We start from the raw sequence: 12,378 nt of genomic DNA, 5'->3' as shown, positions 1-12,378 counted from the left end.
ATTTTTAGACTGTTAAGGCTGAAGATTCCAATTCTAACTAAGCAGAAGTGTAAGAGTTGCGGTATATTTTCATCAAACTGTTTTTTCAATTCAGGGTTTTTTTCCCCTTGTTGACAACCTGTCTAATGTTAGCATTTTGCTGATCTTTTTTTTTCTACCAGAGCTACTTTTTTCAGAATGGTAGAAAATATTTATGGTAAATTGTCTATAGCAGTGACTTCATGTTAACTGACACTTCAACACATGGCAAAATACTAGATCCCTTCACAGGAAAAATAAGGCCTCTCATAGTTCAACAAATGTTGTTGTTTTAATAGTAGCTAGTATGTTTTGTTTTGTTTTTAAAAAAAGCATGCATCTGAAAAAAAACTATTATTTTCCCTATTTCAAATAACATATTAAAATCAGAAATCTTTAAGAAAAACTACAGCTGCAATAGTTATAGTATCCAGCTCACACAAAAATAACCTGCCTTGTTTATTTCTGAGGGGAAAACCACTTCTCATGGCAGATTATTATTCTAGTATTTTAAAAAAACAAATAGTTCACTGGTGTTGCTTTTCTGCTTAGTACACATTTGGGAGAAAAAAACAGGAAATTCCAGTTTTTGGAATAACATATACAAACTATAAGAGTGTTTTAACTTATTTTTTTTGGTGAAAGCATATTAAAGTAGCTCTTAATCCTATATGTTACTGCACATATGTGAAATTGGAAAGACACTAAAATAAACAGAAAAGGAACAGATATTATGCTTTCCATTGGAATGTAAATGAAAATGGTATGCTGACAAGTTCTCTCCATCTCCCAATGTAATACAAGTAATCGTCAACTTATGACCACACTTGAGCCCAAAATTTATGTTGCTAAGTGAGAAATTTGTTAAGTGAGTTTTGCCCCATTTTACGACTTTTGTTGCCACATTTGTTAGGTGAATCACTACAGTTCTTAAATTAATAACACGGTTGCTAAGTGAATCTGGCTTCCCAATTGACTTTTGCTTGTCAGAAGGTTGCAAAAGGTGATCACATGATCCCAAGACTCATAAGTGTGAGTCAGCTGTCAAGCATCCAAATGTAAATCATGTGACCATGGAGATGCTGAAAAGGTCATAAGTGTGAAAAATGATCATGTCACTTTTTTCAGTGTTGTAATTTCGAATGGTCACTAAGTAAACTGTTGTGAATCGAGGACTACCTGTATTGAGGAGTGCTTGTCACTATCATATATTTCTCTCAATTTCTCTGTTTCTATCAGCCAGATCTTTCCTGTAGAACAGAAATGGGAAAATTCATAGCATGATCATATGAGATCACATGACAAATCTCCAAAATTTTGTTTGGAGGGGGTAGGGGAAAAAATAAGGGAACTGTTGTTTACTCATACAGCCAGTTTTATACAAACCAGCAAGATTAAATAATACTCTTGAATTGCACCATTGTAACCAGGAAGTAAAGAGTCTGGATACTTCAAACATTTGGGGTGGCGGTGGGGGGTTTGAGAGTTCCGTTCATTAAGATGAACCACAACACATATAAAAGAGGCTGTCTTGTGGCTAGTTTTTTTTTTCTCCCAACATTTTTCCCATGAAGAAAGATTCAACCATTTCATTTCATCTGCAGCTTTTAAATAAGCATTCCAAGAAAAGCTTTAGTTATATGAATCAAGTTAATATACCTGGGAAATAATTCCTTCCTGAGACAATGCACTGCATAAACTTAAGCCCCATAGCTTGACATCTGTATATCCATATAGCTCAAAATAAGAATATGCAAATTTTAGTTACCCATCAAAAGTCTTTTGAAGACTACACAGGCCTGGAACACATCACAGAACCACAATTGAGCATAACAAGCTAAACATATTTGGTGTACCTTGCCCTGACTTGAACTCTGCAATCTTGCAACACTGGTTTTTTTCCTAGAATATTGCAATATTATTCTGAATAGAAGAAGCCATACACTTTATGTATGCAGCTTGCACGTAAATTGCTACTTTTGTCATTAATAAAATAATCAAGAAGTAATTTATTTAGGCAAGTGTGTTGTAGAGATTAAACTACTCAATTAGCAAAGATATAGGTTCAAGTCTTTTCTTAGCTATGGAGGCTAACTGGGTGACTTTGGCAGTCACTATATCACAACTTCCTATTAGCCTACCTAATAACTAATGAAGAAAAGTGGAACAAGGAGTCACAAATGTTGTTTTTATGACATTTTGTTTATTCAATGTTGCAAAATAAACTGCTTAATACAAATATCCATGTAGTTATCTATTTTGACAGTATCACTTTCACCAGTCTTTTTATAAAATAGCCAAATGATCCAACAGTCTACATAAAAACAATTTAAAACAGAAGTTCATAGTGCAATTAAACTAGCTCTCTAGTTTAAAGGAAGAAATGATGATTCTTAGCAGTGAACATACTTATCTCAGCCCTCTCCACTGATACTTGATTATCCAATTTGGATGCAAGGAATTGTACCTAAACTGCATATTTTGAGTTGAAGAGGCATGCAAGGTACTTGGAAAAAAATGCAGCACCTAACCTGCTAAAGTACAATGTCATCAGTACAGGAAAAAAAGGCACTGGATTTCTCAATCATATATATTATTTCAGAAGATAAATTATTAAGCAGATGAACTCACATCATAACCACCTCCAAAATTTGTATCAACAGATACCTGCCAAATGGCCCAGGAAAACAAAATATGCAAAGAGTTGGGAATAGCCTAAACATTTGCTGAATAAAGGCCTTTCCTAATCTGATTATAGCCAAGCCTTGTTTTTTAAAAAAAAACACTATAAAAACCCTAATATTGTCCTTGTAGCAGTTCAAACGAGGTGGCTGGCTGGAATCATTGAAGCAGTAGGCGTGAGCTTAAATGGACTACAGAGGATGGTAGAGGACAGGAAGGCCTGGAGGAACGTTGTCTATGGGGTCGCGATGGATCGGACACGACTTCGCAGCTAACAACAACAACCAGTTCAAAAATTCAATCTGGCTGTTTTGACTATCAGAATTAACTGAACATGCCCTTTCATCCTCCAGATGTGGGTTTATAGTAGGTTGCGAATATAAACTGATGTTTAACCACTTTTTCCAGAATACTTTTACATATTAGTTGGAGATGCTCCATGGCTTGGAAACAGGACAACTAAAGACAATTTTTCTTCCAGCCTAGTCAGATCATCCACATTACGCAGCTGAAGTATTCACAATTTCATAAGAATTATTGAGGAACAGTTAATGACTCATTTTAAATTTCAAATTTTTAGCTGTGTCAATATAATTTTTCCAAGACATAAATAGGATTTGACACATAGTATGAGCCAGAGAAGACTTGCCCATTGCAATTGTATTTATGTGTGAACATGCCTCTATTAGTTCAAAACTATGAGTGCAAAAATCCAATTCAGCATTTAGTCATGGTTACAGCAATAGATTTAAAGAGATACAATTTACCAGGACGAAAAGATCTCCTGAGGAAACTCTGCTGAAATAAATATGAAGCAGGAGAGCAGGAAAATTCCTTGTATTTTTATAGCTAATAGCAATTATATGTTTCCTTTCTGAATCCTGCTACTTTGCTTTTCTCAATTTCAATGCCATACTGCTGTACTACTCTTTACGCTCAGTAATAAAAATTGGGAATGAGATTAAAAGCTAGATATAAAGAGAACAGGACAAAATAATTGTTTAAAGTGGTAGCAGTATGTCAGAAGACCTAAAAGATCTTAAATGAAATCATCAAAGTTGCACTCTGACATTAACATGTCTTTTTAAAAAAAAAAAAACCTGCACTATTCCAAAATATTAGTCATTTAGTTTCAGGTGAGTAATTTTCATTGGTAAGCAATGCAAAACAGTTTCAATGAGCACTTAGTCATGTGTAATACTCTCAAATATGAGATTAATAGAACCATATAAGTGAGAATTTCACAAGATACTTCTTTTTCTTTCCTTTTGTGCTAGTCCTGAAGAAAAGCTACAAAATATGGATTGCTTACTTTTTACATTACTCAAAAAGTTACAGAAAATCTTTCATGGTAGGAACCCAAGAAACTTACATTTCATAAAATTCTGCCAAGTCTCTCATCCTTTGCCATAAGAAATATTGTTCCCAATACTAACTATCAAATAAGGAACGAAAACCAAGTTAAGTGCCTTCTAGTCCCCTATTTCAGGGAAAAAGCTAAGAATTATGATTAAATTTCTTTCCTGGCTGCCCTGTATGATATGTACCAGTAGTGGGTTTCACTCACCTTCGCTACTGGTTCAGAACTGTGAGCATGGGCTTACTCGCTTCGCTCACACATGGCGCTTCTGGATGGGTGGACGGAGCCTCCCGCCGCCACTGGTTCACCCCAACCGGGGCAAACTGTAGAAACCCACCACTGATATGTACTATATATGATTCTCTCAACCTCTTTCCTCTTTTGCAGATAAGCAATAGAAATATTGGTGAGTATTAAGGATTCTTATACTGTAATGCTTATTAAAATATCATGCTGACCAAGAATTATGAGAATTGCAAAACCAGTATCTCTGAATGATGCCAGATTGAGGAGTTAACTTTTTAAATTAACAGCATTCCATTCAACATGTTATAATCTATTTTCCTGCTTACCCGATGCAGCTTTTAACATTATTTCTTCAAAATCGATGATGCGAAAAAGACTCAGATTAGGTCCTTAAGAAGACCCCTTACTCTTATTTCACTAATTACCATTCTGAGATACGCAGCAGCTGGTTTTTCTTATGGGAGCAGTGAAAAACACTAAAAAGAATAAAGGTTTCCTTTTAGGAAGGAAAAGGTCAGAATGGCAACTAACTATACAAAATACATGTAGTAGCAGACTTGTAGGTATATATCCAATTCAATTTTTAAAAAGAATTTGATATCTCCCCCATTTAAGCAACAATCTCCTTCAATCTGGAGTTTTCCAATTATGTTGGATTAAAAATACTAATATAGACAAAATCAGCTGCCAACCCTAATTTATAATTCCTACTTTTTGAAACTCATTTTTTACTTTACAGATCTGTCTCACAGATCTGTCTTATTGGATATGAACAGGTTTCCATGTTTGAAAATTATTTCTCTTCTCCTTTCCTAGATTTAAAGGTATATACAAAATAGGTACTTTTTTTTAACATCAGAGGGTGCCACTGCAGGGGTTCAGAAAATTACTTTTTCCTGAATTTGCAAGTACATTTAAGAAAGTATAATTTTCATGTGCTTTTACTGTAGAGATTAGAAACTAAGAGAAATTGCTATACAATAAAGGCAGAAAAATGCTTGAAAATGTAAAAATATGTTTGGTTGTGGGGTTTTTTTTTACAACAAGGCAGAGGGAAAGAAGACAACATGAGGAAAGAAAGCCCCAGGCAAATATGATGTGTGTTGCTGTTTTGAGGGTTTTTTTTTTTGTAATGAATAGTTCTGAGTTAACTTTTTAATCTTTTGCAAGTCTGCCGAAATGTCTAATTCATTCAGGTTGTTCTATATAAAACTGCTGCTTAAAGTCTTTATTGGATACTTTGGAATACCTGAAGAACATGTTGTCCTCAAAATTTGCTTTCAAAAAATTACAGATGATCTAAACTTTCCTTACAGATACTAAATACTTTATCCTGCTCATAGTTGGGATATATTATCTTCCTGGCAGAAAATAAATGGATAAACTAAGATAATCATTCAAGATTATACAGTAAATTGTTGTAAGGCCTTATACGAGTTCCTAGATCTTCAAGAGTTAAATCCAGTATTACATGAACATCATTCCCCTATCTGTGAAACAGCCTAGTTATTCAAATAGAATGGCTTGTTCAAATAATTTTCAGCACTGGAAAATACAACATTATTTGTTTAAAAAAGCATTTGTTTCAGAATAACTGAACAAACAAGGAACATGTTAAGCAAACATTCAAGCTACATATTCAGAGGTATCTCAGAGGGCTGAATGAGGATTCTGACCACAGTCACACATTGCACCAAGCCATGGTTTGTTGAACAAATCACCACTGCCTGGAGTTATATAATTCAACTATAAACTATGAGTTATAAACCACAATGTTGGATGCACTGAAAACACTAAACCAACACTCAATTTAGTCTTGTTATAATGAACCTAAGTGTATCGGTAGGATGCTATATAAATGAAAGTGTCTACACACACAAAAGTTATGAATTAGAAGAATAGATCTAGTTTAAGCATATGTTAATATTTTTAGATTTTTATTAATATATTTACACCACGGTGTTTTATATGTTTAATTGGAAGTCTGCCCCATTGTTGTTATTAAGATTTCCAGGTAAATGACTACACGATTGAAGCATTAAAACATAGGATTTTTACAATTTATATCAAATACTCTTCTTACCTTAGAAAGGTATTAAGAGATATATCAAGTAAACTCATCCTTCATGAAATTTAAACTTTTTGTAATGATTGATTTATATTTATTATTGTGCCTTTGAATTAGTCTTGATCTTTGGCAACTCCATTGACTCCAAGGACTATCTAGTCTTTGCAGTTTTCTTGGAAACATTTTTAAAAGTTGTCTAATTATTGCCTTCTTCCTAGGGCTCAGAGTGAGTGACTGGCAAGTTCACCCAGCTGGTTTCATGCCTATGATAGGAGGACAATTCAGAGTCACCCAATTTCTAACTTGGTGCCCTAGCCACTATATACCACACTAGCTCTCTGTTTTGTTCATAGTATGGTATCTTGCAATTTTTAAAAAAAAAAATCAGAACAGTTTAAAATTGATCATAAAACACAACAAATCATTTTGAATTCTGAATTGAATTTATACATACTTGGAGTTATAAGGAAAAGTATTACGTACTTAAACATTTGCTTTATCATCTGTACTAGGAGTTGGCAAATTGCAGCTCACAGATCAAATAAGGCCTGCTGCCTATTTTTATACAGACTGCAAACAGATGGGCAGATGGCAGATTACCACGCCCAAGCCTCAGCCCAACTTTCAAAGTTGGGGGGAGAGTTGCTGAGATTAGGTGCCCTGAGCAGCAGTACCCTTATAAGTGACCAGAGGGTTGGCACCATCCAATGGCTGCTGGGTTGTTTAACCTCCTGACCCATCTCCAGCTGTTTCCACAGAGATCCTTTAGAGAAAAAGTTTGGCAATTCCTGATTTACACATATTCTCTAATTTAGACCCTCAATAATTAAGACTGAATTCTAGCATCAAGTGATACTTAAAATTATTTCCTCTAACTTAAAAACAGTACAGAGTAAAGCCATCCTCAAACCATGCTTAATTCCTAGTGAACAAAACATGAATAGTCTCTTAATTCCAGATAAACAAGCATATTCAAAGGCATGTCTTTTCTGGTAATATTTATCTCTGCTACAAATATGTATATCAAAATGCATTTCACTGTATATTTGGAGACATCCTTCATCTTAAACCATAAATAATGAAACAAGTTAAAAGAACTGGAAACTGGATTGATAATATATCACAAGGTAATTACTGTTGTCTTAATCAGCTATAGAAGTGTTGCTGAATTACAGCAACATCCGCAAGGTCAGGCAGAGAAAAATTAAAATCTAAGAAGCTAATGCATGATTCGGATCTGTTTGTCATTTCCTTAGAGAAGTGCTATCATATTCCACTTGCCAACTATTTGATTACTCCTACAACATAACATCAGGAAGAAGAGCAGTTTCAAATAAACAAATAGGAAATTAACAACATATCAATCTGCTAGTGACTTTGTAAAAGTGGAATACATTCATGTATTTTACATAGTACAATAATATGAGGAAGCTTTTTGAAATCATGCAAATTCAACTTTCACAAGATCCTCCCTAATCCTTAGAATTAAATTTGATTGCTGTAAGTCTTATCCAAAAGCATGGTTTGAAGTGAAGGGAAAGTTAACCAAGTGTAACTATTTTTACATAGTAGAATAATGATTGAATCAGAACATAAACTATCATTTTGGCCTAGCAATCTACAAACCAATCCAAAGAGTTGCCCAAAGACAACTCTTGCCCAGCCATGCACATATTTAAAACATATTTTTAATGAAAAGCATGACTCTTCTACTAAAATCAATAAGGCTTCTTGATCCTGCAAGAGAGCTTTACCTTGTCATGCCCAAATGTCTTGGCAAAATATACAACTAGTTAAAATTCTGCACATTTAAACTATTTTAAATTGATCTGCAACAAACTAAAAAGGAACCTTAAGATAGGTTTAAGATCGAACTCTTCCAGCATTGTTTATTTTAAAATTTTAATATAAAAAAAAATGAGAGGGGGCAAAACATCTGGTCAACATTATAAACTGGATACCAGAAGACAAAAGAGGAAATGGACCAAAATGAAATAAATCCTTCCTCTCTTCTTTGCTCACCCACCCCATCTGCTTCTTCCTTCTGCTCTCTGCTGGCATGGAAGGCTTTGAACCCCTGCAGTGGCCTGTATATTCCCCCTTCCCAGGAAGCCTGGTAAGGAAATGCCAGACTGCTCCCCTGCAAGAAGCTAGGCGCTTCATATGCTTTGCTGGAAAAGTAAACTTTCCACAAATTTTCGACACAAAGACTGAACTGATGTTACAAATCCAGCGCATTTTCTCCTGGCACTTGAATGTGCTCAGTGAGCCAAGGCTAACCTCCCTCCACCTTCAATTTACTGACCTAAATGCAATGCGCCAAACAATAGGAGGGAAGGAGGCATTGCAAAGCGAGGCGGTTCTCCATAAAAGCAACTCACCTCTGCACTGCACATCCCGAATAAAAACAGAAAGAGACAGGAGAGCATGTGCCCCATACATACACGCTGCAATTCACACCCCACGAAAGCAAGGTTTCCCCTTCCCACCGGTTTTAATGGTATACACGAAGTCTATCCTCGACAGTACCTCCGTCAATTTACCTACAGAAAAGGTAACAATGTGACGACTCACCTATGGTCCTATATTTGGACCACATTAAATAAGGTGTAAGATCTCCCCCACACACACACTTCCGCCGCCCCAGACGTTACATTCCAATGAAAGCAATCAGATTTAAATTCCGAGCGATCCCGGCTTGCAACTTTCATTGATTTTTTTTTTCTTTCTTTCCGAAAGTTAAGTCTACAATCCACTGTTTTCCGCACCACGTCCGGGTCTTTTAAGAGAATAAACTTCTCTTTGACAGGATCGCCGGGAAGCAGCGAAAAGCTTGCTCCATTTCTTTCCCCTCTTGAGATCCCGAAGGACAATTTGCGATGCAATCCTACAGATCGCGACCCCCAGGGAGTTTATTATTACACCCAGGCTAGCGTGCGCGGCAGACTTCCCACGGTGCCCGGGGATTCCGTGAACCGCGTTTCAAGGAAGCTCAACCCGCGTCGGAGGAGAACCACTAACCATCGCCCGGCCCCCTACTCACCTCTGTGAAGAAGTTACTCATGGCTGCACCAACTCCAAAAGAGTCGAGTCAGGGAAGGGGCAGCTTCAAGCATGGGTGGCGAAAGGACGATTCTGGCTTCTGGAGGGGCGAAGGGGCTGGAGGTCCTCACGCCCTTTCTTCTCCTGCTGCCATTCCGCGGTCTCCCCTTTCTCCTTCGCTTGCCCTCTTCTTCTCTCCCCCACCGGCCAAGTGACCCCCAATACGTTCATTCAGACGCCAGCGGAGGCTTTTGTTCCACGCGGTCGTTCGGATCAACGCCGCAGCCAGCAGCGGCCGCCGAAGGAAACCCAGTGGCACATGGCTTCCTTCCACCACCACCCCCCTCCTCGCCCTTAACGGGTAAAAAGAACAAGCCTGCGCTGGATCTGTTCGAGACGGAAGGGAGAGAGAGAGGGAGGAAAAGAAAAGGAAGAAAAAAAAAAGTCCACGGCAGCAGCCGGACCGAGGACGTCCGCGAACAGTTTCCTGAGCAAGAAGGCGCCGGCAGCTCGCTCCGCGCGAGGTGGCTGCGTGGGTGAGGTGGACTGGACAGGGCGGGGGGACGCACACCTTACGGGCAGGACGCCGCTAGGTTTGCGTTATTGCTGGTGCGAAGGCGGGGGCTGCTCAAGGGCCCTCTCGGGTCACGGAGGAGTCTCTGCTGAGATTACGGATTCTCCGCCCCGAAAAGCCCGCGCTTCAGCCAATCCCAGGCGAGCGCCTCTTTGGAATTTTGACCCAGGAGGCGCGCGGGCGACTTTTTTCCTCCTTTGGTTCGTTCGTTCCTGTTTCGCTTGCTTTTTTTTTTTCCACCCTTCCTCCTCACGCTTCTCGATTGCTGCGCTTCGTGTGTGTCAACCGCTGCCACCTAGGTGTGTGAACCTGCTTTGATGTGATGACCGGGGACGCTCCGTCCCCTCCTAATTCCATGTCTGGGCGGGGGGGTGGGGTGTCTATTAAGTTAATCAGTTTCAGATCCGGTCTCTTTCTCATTCTGGTACGGTCGTAGCCAGCTTAATTTGTAGAAGTATCCCTCTGCAAATTCCTGGCTGTTCCAATGTGCCTCCCAAGGTGGGATTTTGACATGTGCTATGCACCAAGACAAATTCCTTGTGTATCCAACCGCACTTGGCCAATAAAAAAATCTATTCTGTTCTAGTCTATGCAATTAGCAATAGCACTTAGACTTATATACCACTTCACAGTGCTTTACAGCCCTCTCTAAGCAGTTACAGAGTCAGCATATTGTCTCCAACAATATTGCATGTTATAGGGACTTTCCATTCCCATCATCTTATCACCCGATGCCTGGGGTGAGAGAGCTATAACTGCACCAATCTGGATGCAGATGAAGCAGGTCATGGGGGACTTTTAGAGGCTCCTTCAGTTGCCCATCAGCCCCCACAGTTCCCATGTAGGGAAGGCTATTTCATAGTGTCATCACCATCCAATACTCATCTACAGCCCGGTTTGTTGCAGAAACATGGCAGTCCAACTTTCCTGATACATGCCTGTACAGTATACATGTGCTTTTTCCTGGCAATAGTCCAGGACTGTCCTTTGTGACTGTGTTACATTTCCCTGTACAATCATCCAGTGGCATGTTCACAGGCTGCGCCACAATCATTGCATTTATTTCTATCTCGACCACATGGCCACACTGCAGAAACACATGGAAAGCAAGATGTCTGAAATGTCTGATATGTTTGGATAGTAACCAATACTCACAGACACACAGCCACCTACTTCAACAAATACATTACTATTGTATGCAAAAAAAATGGTCCAAGGTTAGAATACCCTACCATGAGACAGATTGCACACTTTCTCCTTAAAATGGTCTCTTAGGGATCATTCATATTTCCCAACCTGGAATTCTCCATCACAGTTCAGCTTCAATAATTCCCCAAGCAGCAAAGTCTTGATATTTGGGATGTAAGAGAGTGAAAGTTCACATCTGGGAACATCATAGTTGAAAAAGCTGAGATAACACAGTATGAAGCTTGTTAAGTTCTGGAAGTAACGAGGCTGGAGACCAGGGTAGTGACAACAGCTCTTTAATATAGGGTGAACCCAGCAACAGGCTGGGGGAAAAACCTCTCCTTTTATACAGTTCTGCTGGAGGCTTTGTCCAATCAGCAACGTGCTGATTTCCCGCTCAAATATTTAAAGGTACATACATGAATACATAACACTCCTCCCCTCCCAGAAAACACTTTGCCTCTATTTACATATTTTATTTACATGTTATTTTTCGACGTAGTCACGCAAATAACCTGGGCGTCTCCTAGTTCTTTCTGACCTGCGCGGTTCAGTTCTGGGTGGTGTTTTGAGCTGGTCGGAGGGGCTGTTTTCTCCTCCCAGCTCTTTCTCTGGGCCAACGGGCCCTGGATTATTGGCAGCCTCTTTTTCTTGGCCATCCGGCCTTGGATTACTTTTGTAACTTTCCCTGCTGTTTCCCTCGGGAACCTGATGGCGTCGCTGGAACTCTGGGACCTCAGCTAAGTCTTGCGCCTCCCCCGGGTCATTGTCAGCTGTGAATTCAAACGGATATTGGTCATGATCTGTTTTATTTGGTTCGGTTTGATCAGTTATTCGTTTCCTTATCTGATCTATGTGGCGCCTCCACACTCGGTTGTCTGGTAGTTCTACCAAATACGATTTTGGGCCGGTTGTCTTTATAATTTGTCCTGCGAGCCAACTAGGGCCGCCCCCATAGTTTCGGCCCACACCGGTCGCCTATGCCCATTTCCTTGTTTTTCTAGTTCCCCTTGTAACCCTCTGGTGTGTAATGGGATTCAGACGGTCCAGTGGGCACCGGAGTTTCCGTCCCATCAACAATTCGCTGGGCTTCTGCCTGTAGCCGTGCTTGGGGTTCTGTGCTGAATGCCCAGGAAGAAATCTATCTTTGTTTGCCAGTCACCTGGCTTGAGCCTGACACGCCTCCTTAGCGCCCGGACG

The 12,378-nt window shown here is 39.3% G+C and overlaps 1 protein-coding gene across 1 annotated transcript in view; it reads right to left on the bottom strand.

Annotated features, from left to right (window-relative positions):
* The window catches only part of MYO10 (myosin X), a 157,955-nt gene extending 147,799 nt beyond the window's left edge, over positions 1-10,156 (bottom strand). Inside the window, exon 1 of the mRNA XM_058174767.1 lies at positions 9,418-10,156. Coding sequence (XP_058030750.1) covers positions 9,418-9,438 — 21 coding nt within the window. The 5' untranslated portion in view covers positions 9,439-10,156. The remainder of the gene's footprint in view (positions 1-9,417) is intronic.
* Between the last annotated feature and the right edge of the window lie 2,222 nt (positions 10,157-12,378).

The sequence above is a fragment of the Ahaetulla prasina genome, chromosome 3 (assembly GCF_028640845.1).
Source record: "Ahaetulla prasina isolate Xishuangbanna chromosome 3, ASM2864084v1, whole genome shotgun sequence".
Lineage (NCBI taxonomy): Eukaryota > Metazoa > Chordata > Lepidosauria > Squamata > Colubridae > Ahaetulla > Ahaetulla prasina.
The sequence above is the reverse complement of the archived record's forward strand: the minus strand, read 5'-3'. Positions and strand labels throughout refer to the sequence as shown.